The following is a 25651-nucleotide window of genomic DNA, read 5'->3' as shown; positions in this document are numbered from 1 at the left end:
CAGCTCCACTGCCATGGCAGGGACACCTCCCACCGTCCCAGGCTGCTCCAAGCCCTGTCCAGCCTGGCCTTGGGCACTGCCAGGGATCCAGGGGCAGCCCCAGCTGCTCTGGGCACCTGTGCCAGGGCCTGCCCACCCTGCCAGGGAAGGATTCCTTCCCAATATCCCATCCATCCCTGCCCTCTGGCAGTGGGAAGGGATCCCCTGTGTCCTGTCACTCCATTCCTTGTAGTCTCTCTCCATCCCTCCTGTAGGCTCCCTTCAGGTACTGGAAGGCCAAAATTAGGTCACCCCTGGTCTCTTCAGGCTGTACAATCCCAGCTCCCTCAGCTTTCCTCCCAGCAGAGCTGCTCCATCCCTCTGCTCACCCTGGTGTCTCCTCTGCACTGGCTCCAGCAGCTCCATGTCCTCCCTGTGCTGGCCCCAGGGCTGGGGCAGCTCTGCAGGTGGGGTCTCACCTGAGTGGGGCAGAATTCCCCCTCCCCTGCTGCCCAGGCTGTGGGATGGGATCAGCCCATCTCTGTGGGTCCTAAAGACCCTTCTTTCTGGGATGTGTCTACCAAAACTGGACGCAACAAAGGTGCTTTGTACCATGCTGGGATCAATGCTGAGGACAAAGACTGGGAATGTGAGCACAGCAGAGGTCACACTGGAATCACCACCTGCTCCAACCCTGCCAACAGCCACCCCTGAGACCAGGGCTGCAGCTTCAGTGTGCAGCCTGCCAGAGAGGCAAAACCACCCTGCAGCATTCACCAGCGAGCTCTGACACAGGAAAGGACCTCCTCGTGCTACAGCTTACAGTGCAAGTTCAAATCATGCTGCCTGAAGTATTCCCCTGATAACTGAATTTAAGCGACTCGACTTTAGCTGAAGGAAAACAAGGTACCTGCCCTCACCTGGCTGTTTTTTGCTGCTGTTGGGCACTTCTCCGTTGGTCACGGGCTGGTTATTGGTGCCAGTGCTGCCTCCTGACTGGCCGTTTGCCACTTTGGGAGTGGATCCCAGGTTTGCAGCTATCCCTGGTAACTGCTGCCCCCGTTTCAGAAGCTGTTTCTGTTCCTGGTGTCGGAATCGCGGTGGTACTTCCCGAGGAGGGTATCGAGGCAAGGGCTGCTGCTGGCTGCTGGCTGGGGCCCGCTTGGCATTATTAGGAGTGCTGGTTCCTGTGGAAGTGCCGTTGGAGGTGACAGGCTGGGGCTGGCTTACACTGGTCTTGGTTTGTTCTGGCACTACCCCCACCCCCAGGAAAAAGAAAGTGGGACAAAGTTATTCATGTGAGCAGCAACTTTAAAAATGGAAGACTAAGTCAATATTATCAGAGGTGTTTATCTATGAGGTAATGGCAGCATTTCTTCTGATTCAAGCTGTAAGTCATCCCTGAGGAAAAGCTCTGTTACCCCTCAATGGCACACTTTCATGGCACAGACCTGGAAGCAGGAATACGCCTTGCTATCACTCCTAACCAAGTTATCTCACTTACAGGATGCTACTAACCAGCTTTCTACAGCCTTCTGCCAACAAATCAGTGGCAAGCACATTAACATCTACAACACAAACCAGCACTACGCAGTTTACTCCAGCACTGAACCTTTTTTTAGAAAATGTTTAAGTATTAAAAAATTAAGTTTCCCATTTGGGTATTACCTACAGAAAACTGCTCTGGCCTGGCCCAAAAACAACAAGGGGCAAACAGGACATGCTGCTAAGGCTTCCCTGCTTTAAGGAGCCCAGCATGCAAAGGGACAGTTATTCATGCCCTCAAGTGAGTGCTGCCAGCACAGGGCACGCTGCACGCAGCCCGGCAGGACAGTGCTGGCACTGGGGAAATGCCAAATGTGCAACTGCAGCTCCAGATGATCCCAGTCCCAACAGCACGGCCCCAGCGAGGCGAGGGGAAGGCCAGGCCACGGGCAGAGGGAACACAGCAAAGCCAGACTGAGCCCCAGAGCCAGCCCAGCCCGGGGCAGGTGTGGGGCAGGGGAGGCAGCCAGGGCAGGGAGCTCTGAGCTCCTGCTGTGGGACTCTGCTGCTGCTGCAGGTCAGCTCTGTCCCTCTCACTCTATTGATATGGTAATGTACTTTTCACATTCCTTGGATGAGATACCCATTAAGTGCCAATATTTATTCTGCAACTTCCCAAGGTACCTCAATACTCGACCATGACCTCCCTCAGCACCAGGAATAATGTTACTACAGGACTGAGAATGTAGTTTTCAGGGGCTTTTAAAACCTTTTAAATATGTTTAAAGACCATTTTATCATTCACTTTCAGGAACCGAGTCATGGGAATACAATAAAAAATAAAAACAAACTTCAGCTTTTGTTTAAGGAATCAATTTGAATGTTGTCAGTGCTACTTATGATATAATCTCTGTTTATTTCTACTTTATGTATTCTGAAAAACATGAAATAGAAGCCTTTAGAATAAAAAGCCACTGAAGAATCAGCATCTGAATTGTGTTTTAATGGAATATTGCATTTTGGCTGCTTAAGGGAAGCAGAAAAGAAAAACTTTGGAGACCTCCTTGTTTGACAAATAGGCAAGCAGACGTCTCAGGGTGAGGACACCCAAGTTCAGCTGCCCCTCCCAGGGCCCCCAGCTCTCCCAGTGCACAGCTGACTGCAGGGGGACAGAATTAAGGAGAAGAAGGGCCAGGACACAACTCAATTTATTGCACAGAGCACAGGGAATAGAAGGTATTGAAAGGCTATTAGATAAACTGGGAAGTTGATAAAGATCACAACCACCACTTCAGATTTCCTCAGTTTAATCTGTTCCCTATATTAAGGGAAGGCAACTGATTCCTTGCAAAATATTTTGATGCACATGATGAGACAACAAATTGTGATTCTGACTTCTGGTTCAAAACTGAACTTCACAAATAGGAAATAATATTAAACAAATCTATTTCATTTGGTGCTTCCAAAATTTCTTGCATTATAAATAAAGTAACTGAGAGTGACTAAGCCCCAAAGAGTGGGAGAGGTGCTACTTAAGCAAATTGCTGACAATTTGTTGACAATTGCATGCAGAAGGACTTTGCACTTTTCTGTGGTCCAGGTACTGCAACAAGCTCTGAAATTAAAACACGTTTGCTCACACTCCACAACCTGTGTAACCAGTGCCCAAACCATAACTTCTGGTGCCCTCCCCGTGCCTCCTGCCCCAGCTGATTCCAAGGATGACCCTTTAGAGCCTGGAGCACGCTGAGCTGAGCGTGGCACACAGAAACCCTCCTGCAGCCCTCAGAGCAGCCCTGGGGCCACACACACACACTCCTCTGGCACAGACTGCTCGAGCTCCTTTTCCTTCCACTGCCACCGTAGGCAGAAAACACAAACACTTGCCTGAAGAGACTTTAATACAACATCCAGCACCCCGTAACACCGAGTCGCTTCTCCTTCCCTGCCACTTCCACTGCTGCAGCACTGCTGCTGGGGCTAAAGTGCAATCATTTCCATCTGAGAGCCCCCAGCCACCAGACAGAGCTGCCAACAGCATGCCCAGGGCACCCCTGACGCTTCACTGTCTTAATTAAAGCTACTTTAAGACCAAGCGCGTTAGAACCGACCCCATCGGACCGGCAGGAACTCAAATCACTTTTGATTATCAAGGAGTGCAACAAATAAACAAGGTAATCGCTGCCCAGCCAGCCCTGAGGCACAGCACCTCTCTAACAGCTTATGAATATTATATTTCACATATATTCTAAGCATTTGTTTCCTTAGCAAACATGGCAAGTCCATCTACTACGATATCAGCAAATTGTAAAACACATTTGCCAGGTCCCAGGGCTAGGCTATAGTATATGCAGAGTCCACAATTATATGCTAATTTTCAACTGAAATTATCCAAAGTGTGACCGAATTCCCTTGCCTTTGCTTCCCTCAGAACCACAGAGTAAGTTTTAAGCTATAAAATTCACCCTGTCCAACATTTTCTGCTCCACAACTTCTCAGAAGGCTAAATAACACATTAATAGTCCAATATGGCTACTACAAATTCCAGCACCCCTAAATCATTAGTTTAATATCTTAATTTGCTCTAGACTAGTTGCTTGTTAATAAAAGTTTGTTCTACACACCAGCATTTTATTTTGAATTCTATTAAGGCAGAAATATAATATTAACAGACTTAGAGTTTATCACAGTCAATTGACTAGCAAGTTTACAGAAACTAGTATTAAAAATGACAGACTTTCGTAAAGAACAAACCTGCTGCAAACCCTCAGAGCAGGGGATGGTGGAGTTACAGTTTACAGAGAGATTCCAAAGAAAGACGCTTCCAACTTGTGTTGCTTTCCCACTCTGCAGATTTCATTAGAAAATGGAGGAGAAGCATGGTGTCATTTTACTGCTCCAGGAGCTGCCTGCCAACTCCTCCTGGAGCAGGGGCCCAGGGACTCGCGCTCCCCCTCCAATAAAAAAAAAATGGCAGCTGCTGCTCGAGGAACTTTAAGGCAGAGGGAAAACGGCTGCGAAAAGCGGAGCAGGGAGATCAAACGCTCTGCTGAGGCGCACAAAGAGCGGCGCCAGGCCGGCAGGGAAGCGCTGCTCCCCGCGGCTGCGCCCCCAAAAACGCCCTGCACGCCATGGCCCGGGCTGGCAGGGCTGCGAGCGGAGCCGAGCCTGCCCTTCGGGCTCGCACACGTTAAGACGCGGTGCTAGAATTTTCGTGGTGGAAAAAAAATGGCCGCAGCTGCGAGCTCGGAGCTGCTCTGGAAAATATCTCGTGTTTGCCAAGGCTTTAACTTTAACCCCTGCAGATCCGCGCGGGGCTGAGCGCGCCCTCCCCGCGGCACTGCGCGGCCACGGGCCCGTCCCCCGCATTCCTCCGCTCACCCCCGGGATTTAAAGGCTAGCAGGAGAGCTTTTCCAGCCGGGAACAGCACAGGCAGGCAGGCGAGAGCCCCGACAGAGCCCAGCAGGGTTTGCGCCGTCGGGCCATTCCGCTTCGCGGAGAAGAACAAGCGTAAGAAGTTTCCAAGGTGGGAAATATGAGTCAAAGATTTCAATTCCACGCCCAGCTATTTTTAGAGCACTCTCCATTTCAGCGGGCAATTCAGTGGGCTCTGCCCTGCAGTGAGAGTGGCACTTTCGGGGCTGCAGCCAGAGCCCCCCGAGCCAGAGCCAGCCCGGCCCCGGGCGCTCCTCATCACTTACCCCATCCACACATCCAGCTGTGTGCCAAGGGCACTGCAGCCCCGCTGAGCTCCCACCCTGCAGCAGCGGGCAGAGCCCAGCCCAAAGCTGCTCCTGCAGCAGCCTTTCCTTCAGAGTGGGTCTCACAGCGCTGCCTGCAGAGCTCTGGCCCGGGGAAATTCAGGATAATGGACTGGCTCGTCTGTCTCTAACAGCACTGACTTCAAACTCAGCAGAAGGACGTATTGTGCCACGCTAGAAGGAGCACCACAACGGACAGTTCTACAAACTTTTCTGTTTTCAGCAAATGGGAACTCAAATTTTACTTATTTTTTCCTAGAATACCTGGTACAAGAGAACTGGGAAGGCACATGATGTGCCAGCTGCTGCACAAACAGATGAACTTTCCACTTAGCAACTAACTAATAGACTCACCTCTAACCCTCCCAGCCTCCTCTTCCCTCCTCTAATAACACCAGCTGGATCAAACCAGGCAGGTCAGAATCCCTGAAATCTGCAGGAATGCCACACGTGCATTTTAAACTGCAATATTGTGGTATTAAAATGCTGCTGGTAGCAGAAACATTTTTGTTAGCATCTTTTTCATTACTTTAGTTCCCAATCCTGAACAGGAAAACCCCCAGCTCCACGAACTTCCTTGGAAGGTTCTTGTCATTTTGATGAACACTGGGAGCTGCTTCAGCTGGTACAACAGCAATTTCTTCCTTGGCTAAAACAACAGTTTGGAGCTGTCCAAACTACACTTAAAACCAAGAAATACCATCCCTTCCCACCCCCAGCACTTAACCAGCTTCTTTTCTGAAAGAGGCACATAATTCTGAATTATTTAGAGATCCTATACTCTTGTATTTTATCTTCAGCTCATGCACAGAATAAATTATTTAAGACATTAACGTGATGGAAACTTGGAAACTAATGAAACATTAATTTGCATCCTGAACACAAGGAGGCAAAACTGGTGAAACAAGGCAAGAGCCATGTGCAACACAAGCTCTGGATTTTGTTCCTATAGAAACTGTAGCAAAAAGTTGTGTATCTGCATCTCATGATGTCTTTTCTTCCACAGTTTATGTTTCTCTGACAACTCTAAATTCCTGCTGAACTTTATAAAGCACCCTTTAAATAATAACATCATTAAGTTGGAACTTAACATTTCCATCAGCGAATGTTAAGCCTCAAAGCATAAATAATAATAATAATTTTAAAAAATTAATTACTCTGTCCTTCAGGAAAAAAAAAAACAAACTATTTTCATTGCATGTGAAGATTCCCACCGGGTAGCCTCCCAAGCAGAATTCCTGCCCTCCTGGTTCATGCTATTTTTAGCCATTTCCTTGTGCAGCTTGGCCCTGATGTGATGCCAGTGCAGCCCAAGCTCACGGGTCAAATGGGCACTCCAAGTGCTCATTATTATACAGCAAAGTATTCTACCATTTCCCTTCCTCACTGTCTTTTCAGACATGTCTTATCACTTCAGAATAAACCCAGACACTTTCATAATTCTTTAAATCTGGTCTATTATCCTGGAAGCCTTATGGCAGGAGTGTACACAAGAAAACCAACCCTTAACCTGTATTCAAACACAATTCCATGCACTGCTTCAAAAAGGGCATGCTAAAAAAATAAATGAAGAATATTTATTAATTATAATAGTCTTTAAACAATTTTGTTTAATTTGTTTTATTTTAAATTGCTGTCCTGTGCCCAAAGAGAAACCCGGAACTCCCAGTGGGTTTCAGGGTGGGATCCCTGCTCAGCCAGATGCAGCTCAGAGGATGGTGGGACACACTCAGAGCAGCTTCCATCGCTGCCAGCAGCTCCAGGAATGCTGCACAGCCTCCTGCAGCTCCCTCTGCCTCCAGCAATCCCTGCTCCAAACCAACCCAGGCAGCAGGCAGGACAACTTCCCACTCCCAGCAGCACGGCAGCCCTGGCTGCCTCCCCACACTAAAAATCCATCACAAAATCCAGGGGTTTTGCACACACACCCACCAGAGTACCCACTGCACTTCGAACTGCCAGATCAGCTCTGAGTCTCTCCTGAGAGCTGGCAGTGGTGCCCAAGCTGCCTGCTGCCCTGCCAGCTCAGCCTGCCTGGGAGCTTCCTCTGTCACCCACCCTGGGGACGGGCACCTGTGTCCCTGCCTCTTCCCAGCACAGTGCATCCTCTGCCAGCCCCATCAGCCTTCAAGCCCTTTTTCATTTTTCCAGCAGGAATTCCCTGTCTGCTAAGCAGAGAGTGTCTGTCACTGCCCCAGATTAAACCAAACCAGCGCTCCCAGGAAACAGGGCTTCAGCAAGCACTCCACATGGTCACTTCAGCACTTACTGTGCACTTCCCAACTAACAGGTGAGGAGCTACAACTCAAGAGAAAGTGACAAGAATCTTTTTTCCCCTTTTTAGAAGCTGGTTGGGATGGAGATCCATACAAACCCCACAGACACTCAGAAAACCGCAGTGCTCCCACCTGCCATGAATATTGAAATTAGAGCTTTTGGGTACTGGCATCCTGATCATTTTGCAGGGTGAGCCCTCCACATGCAGGAGTTAAAACTGGACATATTAATTACTTGTCCATCACGTGTCCCCAGTCCCAGCTGCACTTAGAATATTTGTAAATTAAGCTTCAAACAGATCCATCCTACACACAGTTATTCTGAAGTGTTGGTGCACTTTTCAAATGAAGCAAAAAAGGGGAAGGGAAAAAGCAAGCAAGGAAAGGAACTTCAGGTATTATGTCTATGCCTGGTGCTCTGTAAGCAAATAATAATGGAAAACAGGAAGATCAGCAACTCCAATCCCTGGATAAACCCTTTGCTGTTACTCTTCTAGACTTTTGTGGTCACTTTGAAAAAGTGCAGCTGAAGTCTCAAGGGTCCCGTCTGCCACTTTTGGGAGGAGATTTCAGGTGAAACATTTGATTCAACATATTTAAAACCTCAGAAATAATACACAGAGTAGAACTAACTGTAAAGTAACTTACCTTTGATTTTTTGTTCAATGGCCTAGAACAAGAAAAAAGAAGTGTCAGTGATTTTTGCAGATAAGAGAGAAATCACATGTACACACGCCACTTCATAAAGCAACATTAGCTTTTGACTTTCCTCTTTTTAAATGGTTTCAATTTATTTAATTATCTACTTCAGAAGCCTCTCTCCAACCAACCCAGGCCTATTATTCCTTATGTTTAAAAAGCTGTTTAAATGTTATAGAAGACAAAATTAATTTGAAAGATAACTACATGAAACAGACCAAATTAAACTTGCAAATTAAGATGTTTTAAGTGAATTAAAAACTGTGCCTGGAAGCAAAGAGCTGCCACCACTTTTACTGCAGAACAGGGCAGGGAAGGGGGAGTGACCTGGAAAAGAACAAGAGAGCAAATGCCAAAGCTTCAAGTCTTTCATTTGCAAGATTCAAATGGGTTACACCTGTAATATGGCCAAGATGAGAGAGCTATTTGAATAAAAGTTTATCACAGGATAAAATGGCAGAGAAACATTTCTTGTATGGAAGTGCACCTCAGTGGTGTGGTTTTAGCTGTACACCACAGTGAGACTGCTCAGGAAGGGCCTCCCAAAAGCACCAGCTCCTGCTCTGAGCTCCAGGGCTGCTCCCCCTCTTCCCCAGCCTCCCAAAGAAAGGCACTGCCCGTGGGGCCACCACTCCTCTGATGCTTTTTGCTCACCAAACACGGTTAGAACATCTCCTTGGAAGCCTTGGCTGGCTCTGTGCCCTGAGAAGCCCAGGGTTCTGTGTTCCAGCACCTGGCTGAGCCAGGTGTTCTCGTGCTCACCTGCACAAAAAGGCCAATGGATACCCCAGAACGCTGCTCAGCACCAGCATGGGGCACAGCCAGCCCCTCCACAGCCCAGGGGTCACCTCTGGGCCTGCTGCACTCCTCCCTTCAGTCCCAGCTACTGAAACACCCAGGGCACTAACCCCCAGCACTGGTTTGTCCTTCCCAGCACGGGTGTGTGCTGCCTCCCTGGCCCTGGCCGTGCCTGTGCACACTCAGAGCTTCCTCTGGAGAGTTTGTACTCTGCCCTGCCCAGCTGGACCCAGCTCATGGCCAGAGAATGAGAACTCAGAACTTTTTTTTGCTGTTTGTGATGACCTACAGCACCTGAAGAGATCCTGGAGAGGCAGGGGCACAGCCAGGGCTCCTGGCTGCCTTCTGTGCCAAGGTGCCCAAGAGAACACAATGAATGTGTTTAGGCTGGGCTCTTGCAGACTCCACCAGGGCCTGGGAGGTTTTCCTGGCAAGCCTGTGGCTGTAAAATGAACCAGTCTGCTCCTGGAGCCATACCCAGCACCAGGCAATGGAATCAGAACTGCTGAGCAGCTTCACTCTGCTCCTGCTGAAATGTTTAAAAACTGCATTTACGAGCTCCTCTCAAACTCAGGGTCAATATTTAGAATTAATGGCCATGATGAGGATCTTGTCAGCAAACAGGAATTCTGAAGTATTCACAAGCATTTCTGTGACGTTTCCATTCCTAAACATCTTTGCTGTCAATATTTTCCTTTTTATGAAATTTTTATTCCCTACTACAGATTCTCTCATGGCATGTTTCCATACTGAAGAATAAGAAGATACATTAAAATAAGGATGCAGCTGATAGCCACTGCCTTAGAATGGCACTTTTACTCTACTAGTAAGTACACTAACACTGAGGTGCTTCAAACCTGAGACTGCCTCAACTGACCACCAGGAAAAAGAAGGGTCATCCCAGATGAAAATTTAGTTTTGTAAGAAACTACACAGAGCCAATTACAATGTTCAACATGTCAGTTACCTCTAAACAACTGACAGTACAGCTAAATTTAAAACATTAAATTAATAAGAAAACACTTGTTTTTACTAGTGATGAAACAAGTCACCTCTAAGCACAGGGGTTTATTCTCAGTGCTCCACATACCTTTTTTTGAGCAGCTTCCTTCTTCTTCTTGTCTTCTTTTCTCTTTTTCCTTTCTTCCATCAACTGTTCTTCCTCTTCTTGCACTAAATCCCTGAACCACACAGTTTGTAATTAACTCTCCCAAAATACAATCTGTACACACTTAGATTCAGTTTAGAGCAATTATTTCACAGTGACATAAAGGAACTGGGGAATTCTGCTTCTAATTGGATCCTGTTTCTACAGGGACTGTCACTGTCAGGGCAAGCCACCAGCGACAGGGCTTCAAGTGCAGACGTGGTGTCAAGCTACATGTAAGGAGTTCCTCCTTAGCAAAGCTTCCAGTGAAGACTTAGACTTGAGTTTGGTTCACAAGCCAGCAAATTCAGATGTTATTTAATCTCTCCCTGAACTGCTGTGGCTGAGCCCGGAGTGCTCCTGCACTAAGCCACACACACGGCGTGCCTCTGCCCCAGCTCCTCACCCCGCAGCACCTCTGCCACAAACACCCCAGCGTGGGCAGGGCCCCGCCACAGCTGGCACAGCTGGGCCCTTCCAGAGCTCCCGAACCGAGAAACAAAACCCTACCTTGCCAAAAGTGAAACCAAAACTTGGAGCGGTAATTAACGGCACTTGACACACAGCGTTTCTGCTCAAAGCTGAGCAGGAGCAGCACTGGCCAGCTCATGCTGCTTAAAAACAGACTTGCAAAGCTTTTTGGAGAAAAAGAACTAACAATGTCAGTATGGGGCAGTGACTACATGGTTTGTATCCGCCTGGAAACACTGAGCTGGCTCTGTTTTAACCCCAAACCACCCATAAACCTCCACTTTTAAATAACATAGTTTGATAGTCTGTCAGAAGCAATGCAAATTGAATGTATTAGACCACAAGATAGTCCACAGGTACTAAAACTTTCACTACTTTTCTAGATATATAAACAACCAGTTAATTCTACTTTTAACTCAGCTCAAGTCCCTTTCAAAGCAAGTGCAGGCATCAGCTTCCACTGACCAAATTCTGGCTTTTAAGATTTTCTAATAACAGAAAGCAAGCATCAGTTACTTGTTTTAAGAAAGAAGGGCTTCTGATGTGCTAAGTTATGCAAAATAATCAGCCAAGAGTGTTATTTCTGAGACCCCCGTGCGCCCTGCCAGAGGAACCACAGCCCATCACACACAATGTGGCTATTCTGCATTTTGTCACAGCTTCAGCAGCTGCCTGCAAGATCCACCCAGGGCGGTCTCACTGCAAAAGCAACCTTGCACTTACAATTGGGTCTCAAAAATGATTTCATGGACATCTAAGAGGTCAGACAGCTAACTACAGAAACAATTCCAGCTGGCCCAGCTCCATTGAGAGCAATCCCTGCCCCTGTGCAAATCTGAGGCAATGATTAACCTGCAATGACATCCATGCATTACAAAGGTGACACTTCAGCCAGTTCTGCCCCTCGCTGTCACACCCTGAGCATTTGGGACCACGGGGATGTTGGAGATCCTGACCCTCAGTTTGGGTTGATTTGGTGCAGTCCAGACCTTAACAGGCAATTTGAACTGGAGAACAGTACCAGGTCTGGAACCAGTGCAGAGGAAACAGCTCCTAGAGATCCCAGCTCCCTCCTGCCAACACCCAGCTCAGGCACAGCTCCTTCCACTCGGAGCAGAACCCCTGGTTTGCTCCTTGGGGGCTCAGGGCTGGGCTGGGCCTCACCTCTGCCTGCCTGCTGAGTTACAGCGTCTGGAACAACCTGAGCAGAGTTCCAGGAGCTAAGACAGCCACCAGCACTTGTTTTTGTACAACAAATTTCAGTCTGTCACATGCCAAAACTGCATTAACTGAAAAATCATTCTGCTTTTAGAAGAAAGCTGTAGCACATTCAAGAGCAAGCAGAATGCAAAGTAGTGTTTTCGCAGGAAAAAAAAAAAACTCATCAGTCCTGCTACAGTTAAATCAACACAATTACATTTCACTTTGGGAATACAGATGCTAACAACTAACATACCAATATCTCTGGAATATTCTCCCACAGCATCACTGGGTTTTTGTCACACAGGAACAACAGAACTCCTAAATTCTGACACTGTGTTCATTCAATTTCTATCTTTTCAAGACAAACAGATTTTAGATTACAAAGCAAACTTAGGAGACATAAAATCTCCCTACGATTAGGATCAGAACTCTAGGTATTCCCTAGATAAAATCATCCACCTATCGTTCATTATAAGTTTTTAAGAGTATTAATTACCATTATAACACCAAATCTCAGAGCAAAACTAACCCAACTGGTACAGCTAAGCAGCAAAGGCAAAGCCCTTCCTGTCCCTGCCCTTCCCTAAAAACTTAACCCTTCAAGTAAGACAGGCCTATTCATCATCCTCATACACAAACTTAAACCTGAGACAAAAATTCACATTTGCCTCCACAGCCACCGGAGTCTCACACAGAACATGTGGATTTCCATTTCTGACAGCATGAGTCTCCTTTATTCTTCCCAGCCCACGAATCCACGGCCCTCTCACCAGCCAGCAAGCGATGGGATTGATGCCTCTGACTCCAAGCTCTGTTAGAACACATAACAAGCTCCATTTCTGATGCTGCTCCTTGAGGAGCAGAAGTGGAACGTGGCATTCCCCATCCATCACCCGGGACTCGCAGCCTCCTGCTCCTGGAGCAGCAGCTCCACGGGCACCACCACAGGAGTCGGGCTCGTGCTAACAACACAGAGGCAGAAGAGGAACCAGGTCCTCTGCTGGGCTTTCCCCTACGCCTGGGAGACCCCAGCATGGACCTTGTGTGGGCACAGGGCTCGCAGCAGCACGCTGGTCCGGCAGCTGGCCGAGGGAAAGGACGGAGCACTCCGGGGGAAAAGGTGAATCATCAACAGCTCTCCGTGCTTTCCCCTGTCACACAGGCACAGGCAATGTCCTCCTCCTCCTGTGTCACGGGATCAGCTCGCTCAAGGTTAAATGGCCTTAGCAGAAATGCAAACCGTATTTTTCAATTTAGATCAAGTGAAAATAAAACACCCCGGCAATAGGAAATCCACATCGGAGACAGAACAAAGGCCTCCGGTTTCAACAGCTTAACTTGAAAGGTGCTTCATTTTCATGTGAGGCAAAATGAAAATGGATCTTGATCTCAGGAGAGACTGCACATCTAATGCCTCTGAAGATGGGCAAGGAGAAGCTGCTGTTATCTGCATAAATTTAAGCAGACGGAGGGTCAGATAAATATTTACTGTTATTTATTTAACAGTAAATTTTTGTTCCAGTTGTGTACCCCAATACAATTCTTCTTTGTATACAGAGGGAAAAAAACCAACAAACTACTAAAATGCTTTCCTCAATTAAGCTATTAAAAAAACCCAAAACAAACAAAACTAACTTTTTAGTCTTCTAAGATATGTTCTCAAGACAGCACAAGGCATTTTATTTTTGTATGGCCTGATTTGTTATTTGGCTTCTGAATGGAAAAAGCTGTCATGCTCTAACTGCAAACATTTTAGATAATATTTGTATCAAAACATGCTTCACTTATTACTCTACTTCTTGAAAAAAAAGAGTGCTATTAATCTTTAATTACTAAAGCTCCAGCTTAGCATTGTAAAAATACCTGGGCTGAAACAGACATAGTTAACCTTTATTCTTACGTTGCAGAAGAGCAAAATCAAGTTCACCCATATTTCCCCTGGCAGAAAGGCTGAGGATGCAGTAATTAATGTTTGTGCAGCTTTGCTATCTTTGCTGCTACAATTTATCAAAGTGCAACATGTTTTGCCACAATAAAATCAAAATTCTAAAAAACACTGAGGAAATGATGGTTGCAGGAATTGTGAGCTCCCATCACTGGAGGGATGAACAGAGGTATAGAGCAAACACACAAGTAAGAATCAAGGTAAAATTTCCAGTGATGGACATATTAATTTTTTACAAATAAATAAATAAATAAAACCTTTCTACCATTTGCTCTTCTTCTAGTTATAAATTAACTTGCAGTGCTACAGGTGGAACACTGCCAGGCAGCTACAGGTAAGTATCAGGGATTGAAAGATCTTTAACAATTCTGCAAAGACAGCTCCACATGTTCAACCTACAGCTGATCTTCTACACAGACTTTCAAATGTTGCTGAGACTGATAAATCTTCTGTATTCTGACCTACAAGTTCCTTCATCTCTCAATTTTTTGAAATGATGTAATTCCATAAAATTGCCAATGAAAGTGGCTGTAGAGCTCTGTAGAAACCAACAGCTAGCTTTCCTACTCACCAGCATTCTACAAAAATCAATTATAAAATGTGTATTTTGATTAAAATGGGATCCTACAATTCCTTTATCAATGCCATCCACAAAAGAGCACACTACACCAAAGGAGCACTTGGAGTTTATGGAATAGACACCAGTACTTTGAAGTTAACAAAATAATCCCAACAACCCCTGCCAGTGCCTCAGATGGAAAGGCTCTGGCACCTGAACCCACCCAGCGTGTTCCTGGAGCACTGAGAGCCTCAGGCAGTGAGAACAAAACAAACCCACTCATTTCCAGACGTGTGTGTGTGTGTGTGTTCTTTCCAGCTATTAACAGAGAGGAGAGGTGCTGCCAAGCTAAAAACTGGGGAAAAAAATACTTCAATGAATAATTAATTAGAAAATGTGTATCAGCTACTTTCTTTTTTGCTTTTAAATACCTCAGGTCTTTAAATTTCCACCCTAAAAGAGAAGCGACAGAATTCTACTCCCATGTCTGCCACTGCCCATCACCTGGAATCCACTCAGCTTTCCCGTTTCCCTCATTCAGAAAGAAGCTGGCTCATCAGGATGATGCCCCCAAATACAAGGGCTACAAACGGACCCTAATTCTATTGGACACAAATAATGGACACAAATATTCCTTCTGGAATGCTTGTGCTAGCTTTGTCCTCGAGTTTCACCCAAGATGCTCGCTGCTACACAAGCAGACAAAAGCCAGATCTCTTTCCCAAGAAGTTTATCATCCAAGTACACAGGACTCCAGCAGCAGCCATAAACAATGCCTATCTTCCTGCAACAAATGAGGAACCAGGCAGGCAGATTAAACTGCTCCTCCATAATCAACTGCTCAGGCCCAGCAGCAATGCTGCCCCGCTCCAGGCTGCTGCAGTGCTGCTGCTGCAGAGGCAGCTCAGCCTGCACAGGGGCTGCTGCGACCCTGGAACACCAAAGGGACCCATGGGGACCACCTGGCAACCCTGCACAGCCTCCAAAGGGGTCTGTGGAGGAGAAAGGGGGGTGTCCTTTTACCCAAGTGTCTGTAAAGGTCTTGAAAGCATGAACAGAATGTTTTCTCTGCAGTGAACTCTTCCCATTTCACAGCAGGTATCTCTCCATAAGAAGTTTATCAGGGAAAAGACCCATCCCCAGAAACCCAACAGAAAATCAAATGCTTAAACATCAACAGAAACAACTACGTTTCTCCCTGGTTTATATGTCTCTATCACTGGGCCAGCTCTTATGTTTTCCCTGCAGCAGATGAGAAAAATATCACAGAAATACGGCGGTTATTATTGCATGAAAGCATAAAAATCAGTTGTACAGCAATAACTTCACAGAGCACATGGATGAAAGCTAGAGGTGAGAAGCTTGCTCTCCCAAAACATGGCCAGTCTGCAACCAAGGTGGGCAGAAGCACAGGTGAATGGAAGCAATGGAGACTCCTCCCTATGGTTTGCATGCTTGTGAAGCAACACTCAAACCCCTGGGTTTGGGAGCATGATTGTCAACGTATTTCAGATATTTACCTTCTCTCAGTTCCACATAAATGAGGCAGGAAAGCCCTGTTTACCAAACAGAATTGAAAAGTTATTCCTTAAATCAGAAGAACTAAATGGTGATTTTTAGCAGTCCTGATTTTAACCAAATTTAACTCCTAGATTTCCCCAGTTAACAGCAGACAGCTCCTACTGTGGCTGATCAGGTGACATTTGCTTTGTAACATGATGCCACAACAGAGCGTGCAGTGGATTCATTTGAATCACTGTCGCCAGGCATGCACTAAGCTTGTTTTTGAGACCTGGAATATTTGCACTGCACCAGGCATGTATGAATTTTAGAGAGAACACAGACCAAATGAGGGTTCTCTTCCAAAAGGCCAGACAAGCCAGATGCTAATCCTGAGTGTAAAACAGGAATCACTCCAACGGGATAAGCAAGCTGCACTGAAAGCTGTCATACTTTTCCTATCACAAACCCACAGTCTAGGCCAATATTCCCAGTAAGATTAAAAAGTGTATTTGCTACCCATTAATTTCTAAGCATAAACTCCAGAAGTTACTTCAGAACACACACAAAATAAAGCCAACATCCCGTGGAGTTCACAGTCTACATCCACACTGTGAAATCTGAGATTAACATAAACTCTAGCACAGGTCTAGTACCTTCCTGTACCTTCTCAGGAGAGGATATTTGCTCTTTTACAGTTTGACTAGGTCACTGTAAATTTAATAAGACTGTAAATAATGACATTGGAGGAAGAACGAGGGCTATCTGCTGAGCTCTACCCCAGTAAAACAATTAATCAGGTCTATCCAGCGCAGGCATGCCATGGTTTATCTGCTGTGTGCTCACACAGCGAGAGCTCCCTGGCTAAACATAAACCAGCCAGGGCATTAATGTGAACTTCAAACCAGTTCTGAATCTTTCAAATGAATAAAACACACTCCTCTGCGTCAGAGAGACACGGAGACCCGTTCCATATGAGAATTTACTCTCCAAACACCGAATTTTGGAAGCGCTGTAGTTTTCTTTCACTTCCTCTCACTCTCGGCACTGCCTGCCAGCATGACAAGATCTCTGCTAAGGTCATAAAAATGTGAAGATCTCCTGACTTACTACGGCTGGCACCAAGTACTGCTCTGAACTCAGCACTCTGTCACTCTGAATAACACAGCTCTGGGCTCACTTGTGGCACTGTGACTGCAGCGAGCCCCTGAACGCTGATGGGTTAACAAATTAACAGCAACGTGCCAAAGGTATCCTAGAGGTTCCCAGGTACCCCCATCATTCCCTGTATTTCATCAACAACGTGGGGAAAATCATTCACGCCTAAGGGTATTACCAAGAAAACAGGAAAGGAAGACAAGCACTGAGAGCAGGGGGAAGCAGAGCAGTTTTCACAGTACAACCACAGCTCACCCTGGAAGCTGGAGCCTGCTCGGGCACAGGAAAGAAGGAAAAAAGCAGGGCACCAAGCCTGAGATTCTATCAGCTGTACTCAGGGTTCGGGCACATCTCAAACGGCCCCAGTGGAAATCCCTTTAACAGATCACTCGCTAAAGGCCTTTAAAGGTCTAACTGAAAAAGAACCCAAAAAGGAAGCAGGACAGAAGTTGAAAACAAAGAATGTAACCGAGAGAGCAGATACTTTGAGAAAGTCACCTGACCAAAAGCAAACGGTGCAGAAGAAACAACTACTTAAACACAAAAGCAATACACCTTCCAACACAGAATTCCTCCTTCAGCGTGACTCCGAACTCCCAAGTCAAGGAGTTGATTCCCGAGCCCGTTCTGGTAAGCTCTCATTCTAAAAACTACACGTAAACAGGAAATTCACCAGCTAACTCTTCACGGCAAAAGAGGCAGAGCCAGTAGTTATATGATAACTAGATCATATATAGATTTTATTTGAGGTCTTGCCACAACTGTCCTGCCTCCAAACAATATTTGGCTGAAGTGTATAAAAGAACCCCAAAACCTTCATTCATTTTTCAGTTATTGTTAGGTACCACAAGTTATTTTTCTCTTCAAAAACCTCCCCTATTCAAGAAACTGTATTAAACATCTGAAGGTGTTAAACAAAAAAAAAAAAAACCAGCTAAAAAGGTGCTTAGTCTACAGAATTAACTAAACTTGCAGACATTTCCCCATGCAATAGAGAACGTTTTCAAATTCAGAGGGTTTTTTTTATCCTTACAATTAACAAGAGATTAAAGCTCCCGATAAAGCCCACAACTACTCCTAGCCCTAGGCCACCTTTCCATCTAAATTGTGGGAGGGAATTTAGATGAGTCTCTTACCTGCTTAGTTTTCTTTCGACTTCTTTGGTAGCTTTAGCTTCCAATTCTCTGCAACAGAAAGTGGTATTGGTTTCCATGTCAACAGCAATGCAGCAGGAAAATAAAACGGGTGCGGGTCAGGATGCACAGGGAGCTCCAGGCGGGGTTGGTCAGAGGGAGGGAGAGCCCGGGTCGCCAGGGACCGGCGGCGGGCGAGGGCAGCGGGCACGACCCGTCCCTGCCACGGCCGTGCGCCCCGGCAGCATCCCCGTCCCCATCGCCGCGCGCTGCCCGCGCCCCCACCCAGCCCTGTGCCCTCCCTGCACTCCCCCGCCTCAAGGACTTGCAGGAAAACGATTCTGCTGCATCACTTCAGCCGCCGGCGCGCTTCGAGCGCGGCACCGGGACGCTCCGCTCCGCGCCGCACCGGCGGCCCCGGGCGCTGCCGGCCCCGCAGGGCGAACTCCGAGCTGGGGAGGGCACGGCTCGGCCCGGGGCGGGGGGGAACGGGACGCACCGCTCCGGGCGGGCGCCGCGACCCCTCCGGGCGGCCCCCGCGGGGAGCCCGATCCCGCCCGCTGCGGCTCCGCCGCCCGGCCCTCCTCCCGCCCGGCCCGGCCCGGCGCCGCCCGCCCGCCCCCGCTACCTCATGTATGTAAAGTGCTCGGAGTCCGTCCCGGAGGCTGCGGCGCGGGCCCGGCGCGGCCGGCGGCTCTAGGCGGGCTGAGCCCGGCGCTGCGGAGCGGGAGGGCCCGGCAGCTGCAGCCGCAGCTCCGCCGCCATTTCCTGCCGCCGCCGCCGCCCGCCCCGCGCGCAGGAAGCGAACCCGCCCCGGCCGCGCTTCCGGGGCGCCGGCACGGGGGAGCGGGGCGGGAGCGGGGGAGCGGGACGGGAACGGGGGAACGAGAGAGGGAACGGGACAGGAACGGGGGAACGAAAGAGGGAACGGGACGGGAACGGGGGGAGCGGGGCGGGAGCGGGGGAACGGGACGGGAACGGGGGAACGAGAGAGGGAACGGGACAGGAACGGGGGGAGCGGGGCGGGAGCGGGGGAGCGGGACGGGAACGGGGGAACGAGAGAGGGAACGGGACGGGAACGGGGGAACGAGAGAGGGAACGGGACGGGAACGGGGGAACGAGAGAGGGAACGGGGGAGCGGGGCGGGAACGGGGGAACGAGAGAGGGAACGGGACAGGAACGGGGGGAGCGGGACGGGAACGGGGGAACGAAAGAGGGAACGGGACGGGAACGGGAGAACGAGAGAGGGAACGGGACAGGAACGGGGGAACGAAAGAGGGAACGGGACGGGAACGGGGGAACGAGAGAGGGAACGGGGGAGCGGGGCGGGAGCGGGGGAGCGGGAGAGGGAACGGGACGGGAACGAGAGAGGGAACGGGGGAACGAGAGAGGGAACGGGACGGGAACGAGGGAATCGGACATGAACGGGGGGAACGGGATGGGAACGGGAGGGGAACGGGGGAATGGGACAGGAACGGGGGGAACGAGAGAGGGAACGGGGAGAGCGAGAGAGGGAACAGGGGAGCGGGACAGGAACGGGGGAACGGGGCAGGAACGGGGGGAGCGGGGCGGGAACGGGATCCCGGCACGGGGGAGCGGGGCAGGAACGGGATCCCGGCACGGGGGAGCGGGGCAGGAACGGGGGGAGCGGGGCAGGAACAGGATCCCGGCACGGGGGGAAGCGGGGCAGGAACGGGGCTCCCCGGCATGCAGGGAGCGGGACCCGAGCCTGGCCCGGGCCGCTCCTCGGGGCTGGGAGCCCGGGAGCCTCGGGCCGGCTCCGTCCGGGTCACAGAGTGACGGAATCATCTCTTCGCCTGCGGCTGTGCAGGGGGGTTTGGGTTGGAGATCAGGGAAAGGCGCTTCCCCAGAGGGTGCTGGCACTGCCCAGGCTCCCCAGGGAATGGGCACGGCCCGAGGCTGCCAGAGCTCCGGGAGCCTTTGGACAGCACTGCCAGGGATGCCCAGGGTGGGGTTGTTGGGGGGTCCTCTGCACAGCCAGGAGTTGGACTGCATGATCCCTGTCGGTCCCTTCCAGCTCAGGAGACTGTGTTTATTTGTGTTCAAGGTTGGAAGAGACCTTTACAATCATCCAGTCCAGCTTCCAGCAGCACTGCCACCGTAACCCCTAAACCCCAAAACTACATCACCCAGTGCCAGATCAGACACCTCTCAAACACTCCCAGGGATGGGAACTTCACCACCTCCCTGGGCAGCCCCTTCCAAAGCCTGACCACCTGAAAAGTGGAAAAAAAAATTTAATATCTAGTCTGAACCGCCCGTGTGTCAGCTTAAGGCCGTGTCCTTTTGTCCTCCCTCCGCAGCATGGTAGAGGAGATGAGCCCCACCTCACTACACCCTCCTGGTTGGGGACTTGGGGGGAGCAATGAGGTCCCACACACCGATATAGTCTTTATTTATCCCAGTCACACGCAGGAATTCCAGGCACTGTCTCACCAAGCGCCCTCAGCAGAACACAGTCGTTCCCCAAGCGAGGCAGGACAGGGCACAGATGGACAGAACATCCATTTCCACCCGTGTGCTCCCTGTGTGGGCAGCTCCCCCGGGGTACTGCTGCTGTGCCAGCTCCCTGCCGAGCTTGGGACATCAGTAACTGGCACATAAGAGGAGTTAATGTCTAAATAACCACACAGACATTTCTCTGAACCTTCCACTGACTCTGTTGGGTTGAGGGAGGGAATAGAAAAGCACTGGCAAACTTAGTGAGAGGTTGATGTATGTGAACATGGAGCTTAATCCAAAACACAGAGATACTTCAAATACAGCAAATGAATATGAGGAGTATGTGAGCCACACTGTTACTGGACTAGGCTTCAGAAATCAGGAAAATCAAACCAGTCAAAGGACTGATAATGGATTGGAATTGAGAGCGGTAATGTCAGGAAAACACAAAACTGAGAGTGGACGAGAATTCCCAGTAAATGGTTCTGCAGCTGACAAGCACTCCCAACCAAGGTTTTGTTGCCATGGGGAAGTTCTTGCTCTCTCCTAGACTCCAGCTGCACATTGGCACCAGCATTTTCCAGCCCAGTTTTTGGCCTTTACTGTTCTTGCCAATGCTGGTGAGAAAACTGTGATTCCTCTGTTGGACAAACGGATGCCCTGGGCACATGAGCCATTGTCCCTGGACATCTGCTGCAGCATCCACTGTCCTTCTGCCAGCATGAATGAAGTACAGTGTTTTTCAGCTGAAGAAGATCCTGCCGTATTAGAGGCAAGGTTTATGACAATGCAGAGTGGGCAGTGAGTGTATTTTTGTCCTTAGAGGCTCAGTAATGCAGAGTGCATCGCTGTGAGCTGAACAGGCGCAGCCGTAAAGTGGCAGTTCGAAATCGGTTTCTCAGTGTCTTGTAATAACTTGTGAGTTAATTTGGTCTTGTTTATTTTTCTTCATATGGAAAAGTTTGTACTGTCATGTAATTGTGTGTAACTGAAAACCATTATTTCCTCAAGTGTGACTCAGCTCTCTCTCCCTGTTGCATTCACAGCAGCCCTGTTTCGTGTCTCTTTGGAGGCACTACACGTGGTGTAGGAGGGCTGCTGTTAAGTCTGTCCTTAGCTGGGAAGGCTGATGAATTCATTATATACTCCTGTTATGTCAGTTTGTTAACTGTATTGTGCCACTGTCAATAAAATTCATAGTCAAGGTCTGCAGCTTTCTTTATTGTTTTAGATTGTTCTCTGAAGTTATTTATGCACGTGCTCCTAGCAACTAGGCTGCTGCAGCAGTGGCTTTCTTTCTGCATGTAAGTGCTGCAGCTGGGTCTACACCATCAGCAAAGCCTCTGCAGGAACCAACCCTCCATCACTTACCCCGTCATCTCCTCCTTGCATCAGCCTCGTGATCTTACCTCTCACCCTCACGAGTAGCTCTTTGCTCAGCTGAGTTCTGACACGTATGAAACTGGTGAATTCCTGGATAGACCAGGGAAATTCAGGAATCCTCAAATAGGAAGAATGTTTTCTTCTAGAAGAAGCAGCACATTGAGCTTCACCCATGCAAAAGCCCATCATCCGAAGCAGTGGTACTGGGTGCTGGCTGGAAGCAGCACTCGGGCATTAACCACTCCTGGTCTTAGCCTTAATATGTGCTGAGCACAGAGTTATTTGGGAACTGGGGCTCTGGAGGACCTTCTCTCCTGCTTACTGCAGTTCTTTGGTTCGTTCTTTGTCCCTTGGTGCTCTCTGAAGCTTGGACCTCTGGACTTCTTTGCCAAGGACCCAGATTCTGATTCTGCCAGCAAAGGGACAGCAAAACACCTCTGTGCTTAAAATGATGTTCGTAACCACCTGGCTTGGGAGCTGCTTTCAGCCTGAAGGATAGAGCAATCCTTAGCCCCCATCTGTGTAAAGTCAGTGCTTCTCCTCCTCGTGGGATCCCTGCCCCAGGACGCCCTGTGCTCCTGGATGGGAAGGAGCACTCCGGGCAGTGTGTGCAGGGAGGAACCAGCTCGTGCCCCCCACCACGCTCCCTCCTCGCCCTGGCACTGCTGTCCTCCCCTGATGTGGGTTTGCACGGCTCTGCAGCACTCTGGTCACACCTGGCATTAGAAATCAGAAATCATGGAAGCAACTCTTCAAGGGCAAACAACCGGCCCGCGCTCAGGCAGCTGCCAGGGCTGGACCCGTGCGGTTACACTTTCACCACTCGGCAAACATGCCCTCCTGGGCTCTGATCCCCAAATATCCTCTCCCAGCAACAGCAGCCACCACCTGCACCCTGCCAGCCTGGCACACGCACACACGTCCTCCCATCGTCACATCCCCATTCACTTTTTAATTAGGATTTTCATATCATCAGAGCAAGAGAATGAGCTGCAGGAGGCAGAGAAATGCACTGCCTGAAAACAGTTAAAGAGGAGCTGGCGCCATTTCAGCGCTCCCATCCCCTCCGCCCTTCCCCTTCAGCTGCAGTTTGCTCTCAAGGCAAAGGAAGCCGACATGTTAGAAAATACTTTCTGCTTCATGTCTGGGGAAAACAGAGCTGGGGCTGTCTCAGGAGAAGCTGGGGCCTGGGGACGTGGAGAATTTGCTGTCAATAACTTGCAGCCGCTCGCTCCATTCAGCATCGGCACACAGAGCCGAGCCGCTATCACCGGCAAAACAGATTGTTTTCAAAATTGCTCTTGACTTAAATAATCTGAATGAGCTGATTTGACAGACAAGGGAAAACAGTCTCCTCATCAATACGGTGGCTCTGTGTTCCTCTGCAAAGAGGCTTCTCTCTTTTTCATTGTAGACGCTTTATTTAAGGATTTAAAAATAGCCCAGGTGATGGCAAGTGGTGGCAATATAAAGGTACTGAAGAGGCAGCACTTACTGATAAAACAATCCCTGCCCCAGAGCCTGTCAGTGCAGTCAGCTGGGCTGTGTGTTAGAGAGGAACAGCCGGGACTCCGAGGATCCTTAATTAGGAGAAAAACCCACAAATGACATAACTGGAAGTTGGTAGCAGAAAGTGTTGGGCTTGCCTTCCGATCAGCCCTGCAAGCAGCTGGAAACAGACCTGGAAAGCAAGGACCAGCACCCCGTGCTGAGGCTGGGGCTTACACAGTCGGTGTCGTTTCACGGGCTGCAGCAGCAGCAGCAGCAGCAGCCACGAGCTCTGTGCCTGGGAGAACATTCCCTGCCTTTCCTCCGGGCCCGGCGCCTTGGCAGCACTCAGAGCGATCAGAGCAGGGCAGAGCAGGCACTTGGGGTTATTAAATGAGGATTTAATCCTGCCCTTTAAATCAGCAAAAAAATTATCAAAGATGAAGGATTTCCCTGTGTTTTAAAGCCAGTCCAACTTGCATTCCCTGATCTGCCTTTGGGAAGGCTGCCAACTGCAAAATGGAATCGCTGAGCCTGGATTTCACTCTGCATCCAGCCAATTACGGCAGCCTCGCGTCCCCGCGCTTGGAAGTGGTGCAGTACAAGAGACTGACAAGATCCAATCTTTATTTATTTACCAGGGCTGCATTGCACTTCCAAAGGGAATCGCAGTGCTGGGCTTACTGCAGCCCTCCCCAGGTCCCAGGCTCCGCACTGCTCAGGTGCCAGTGAAGACGGCCCAGTCCAAACCCCTCGTGGGGCTGGCGGGGGAGTCCCCCAGCCCCAAAGGCTCCCCTCGAGATGCTGCCACAGCAGTGGGTGCAGCCACCCTGGCCATCACTTTCCCTGTGGGTGGCTCAGCCGATTTGCCCACATGAAGTCTGCTGGCTCTGCACGTGCTGGACTCCCTTCCACAGCCATGGCTCTTTCTAGCTTGTTTCTAGGTTTTTGCTAATCAAAAATACGATTTCAAAAAACAGTGGGGCATTTATGGAGAGCCCACAGAGCTACAAGCCACCAGCAAGAAGATACAGATGATGCATGCAGGGAGAAGTGCTTCCCCTCCTGTTCGTGCCCCCCAGTCTCAGCAGTTTGCCATGGCCTCATGCAAGCACTGATGCTCACAGAGGAAACAGCTTCCCCTGCCTTCAGCCCAGCTACACCCCCGGCAGAGCTCTCCCATCCTCTGGGACTAATCTCGACTGGTGAATTGGTGAGAGAGACGTGAGCCGCTTCTCCAGAGAAAATGCCAGAGCCCCGGGAGAGGAGCGGCAGCGCCGGGAGCCCGGGAGGGGCCGGCTCTGCAGGGCTGGGCAGGGACTGCAGCCGGGCAGTGCTCACCTGCCCCGGGCAGTGCTCACCTGCCCCGGGCTGCACACCCTGCTCTGTGCCCTGTCCTGCACCGTGCCTGACAGCACTGAGCCCTTCCTGATCAATGCTCATCAATCACCTCACTCGCACCTGCCCTTTCTCAGCACAGCCCCCGATTAACAGATTTCACCTGTTTCCTTTGCACTTCTCACTGAAATGGCACAAACAATCCCTGCTCTGTCGCAGACCAGCTCTTTTCGTGCCAGCAATATGCTCTGGTTTAGGCTTCAGAGAGCGATTAGTCTGCTGAGTTTCCTAATTATGGAGAATAAAATGGGGCCAGGACACACTTTATTGAGCAGCACCACAGACCACAGCAAGAGCTCTGGCACTTTTTACCTCCTGGGACTGTCTCCAGGTGGGGAAGTGTCCTCATGCAAAGTCATGTCAGTCCTACCAGGGCGGCTCTTCCAGCCACTGTCGTGCCTGAGCCACAGCTGGCACCTGCCATGGTCTTTCTGTGGGACCCTGAACTCCTGAGCTCCCGATTCTCCCAGTGGTCCCAGCACTCCCTGTGCTCCCAATTCTCCCCGTGGCCCCAGCACTCCCTGTGCTCCCAGTTCTCCCCGTGGCCCCAGCACTCCCTGTGCTCCTGAATCTCCCCGTGGCCCCAGCACTCCCTGTGCTCCCAATTCTCCCCGTGGCCCCAGCACTCCCTGTGCTCCCAGTTCTCCCAGTGGTCCCAGCACTCCCTGTGCTCCCAATTCTCCCAGTGGCCCCAGCACTCCCTGTGCTCCCGATTCTCCCCGTGGCCCCAGCTGCAGGCACTGTAGTGCTGAGGTGGTTACATCTCACCACAACGATGCAGCGAGTCGCTGAGGAACGTGTCTG

At 49.6% G+C, this 25651-nt stretch overlaps 2 protein-coding genes across 5 annotated transcripts in view; both read right to left on the bottom strand.

The window, feature by feature from the left end:
- Positions 1 to 18691, bottom strand: part of DCTN5 (dynactin subunit 5) — a 69059-nt gene extending 50368 nt beyond the window's left edge. Inside the window, exon 1 of the mRNA XM_053992388.1 lies at positions 18686 to 18691. The gene's annotated coding sequence lies outside the window, so the exon portion shown is untranslated. The remainder of the gene's footprint in view (positions 1 to 18685) is intronic.
- Positions 1 to 18838, bottom strand: part of TNRC6A (trinucleotide repeat containing adaptor 6A) — a 43395-nt gene extending 24557 nt beyond the window's left edge. For 2 of the 4 annotated variants that reach the window (XM_053992378.1, XM_053992380.1), the window contains exons 1-6: positions 18744 to 18838; positions 18119 to 18166; positions 15845 to 15880; positions 10090 to 10180; positions 8151 to 8172; positions 900 to 1232 (exon numbers count right to left, since the gene is read on the bottom strand). In XM_053992378.1, coding sequence (XP_053848353.1) covers positions 900 to 1232; positions 8151 to 8172; positions 10090 to 10180; positions 15845 to 15880; positions 18119 to 18166; positions 18744 to 18748 — 535 coding nt within the window. In that variant the 5' untranslated portion in view covers positions 18749 to 18838. Of the gene's footprint in view, positions 1 to 899; positions 1233 to 8150; positions 8173 to 10089; positions 10181 to 15844; positions 15881 to 18118; positions 18220 to 18743 lie in introns of those variants that run through there. The other 2 variants (XM_053992379.1, XM_053992377.1) reach the window with 2 other exon arrangements.
- Positions 18839 to 25651: the final 6813 nt, after the last annotated feature.

The sequence above is a fragment of the Vidua macroura genome, chromosome 16 (genome assembly GCF_024509145.1).
Source record: "Vidua macroura isolate BioBank_ID:100142 chromosome 16, ASM2450914v1, whole genome shotgun sequence".
Taxonomy (NCBI): Eukaryota; Metazoa; Chordata; class Aves; order Passeriformes; family Viduidae; genus Vidua; species Vidua macroura.
Note: the sequence above shows the minus strand (reverse complement) of the source record. Positions and strands in the feature narration are given on the sequence as shown.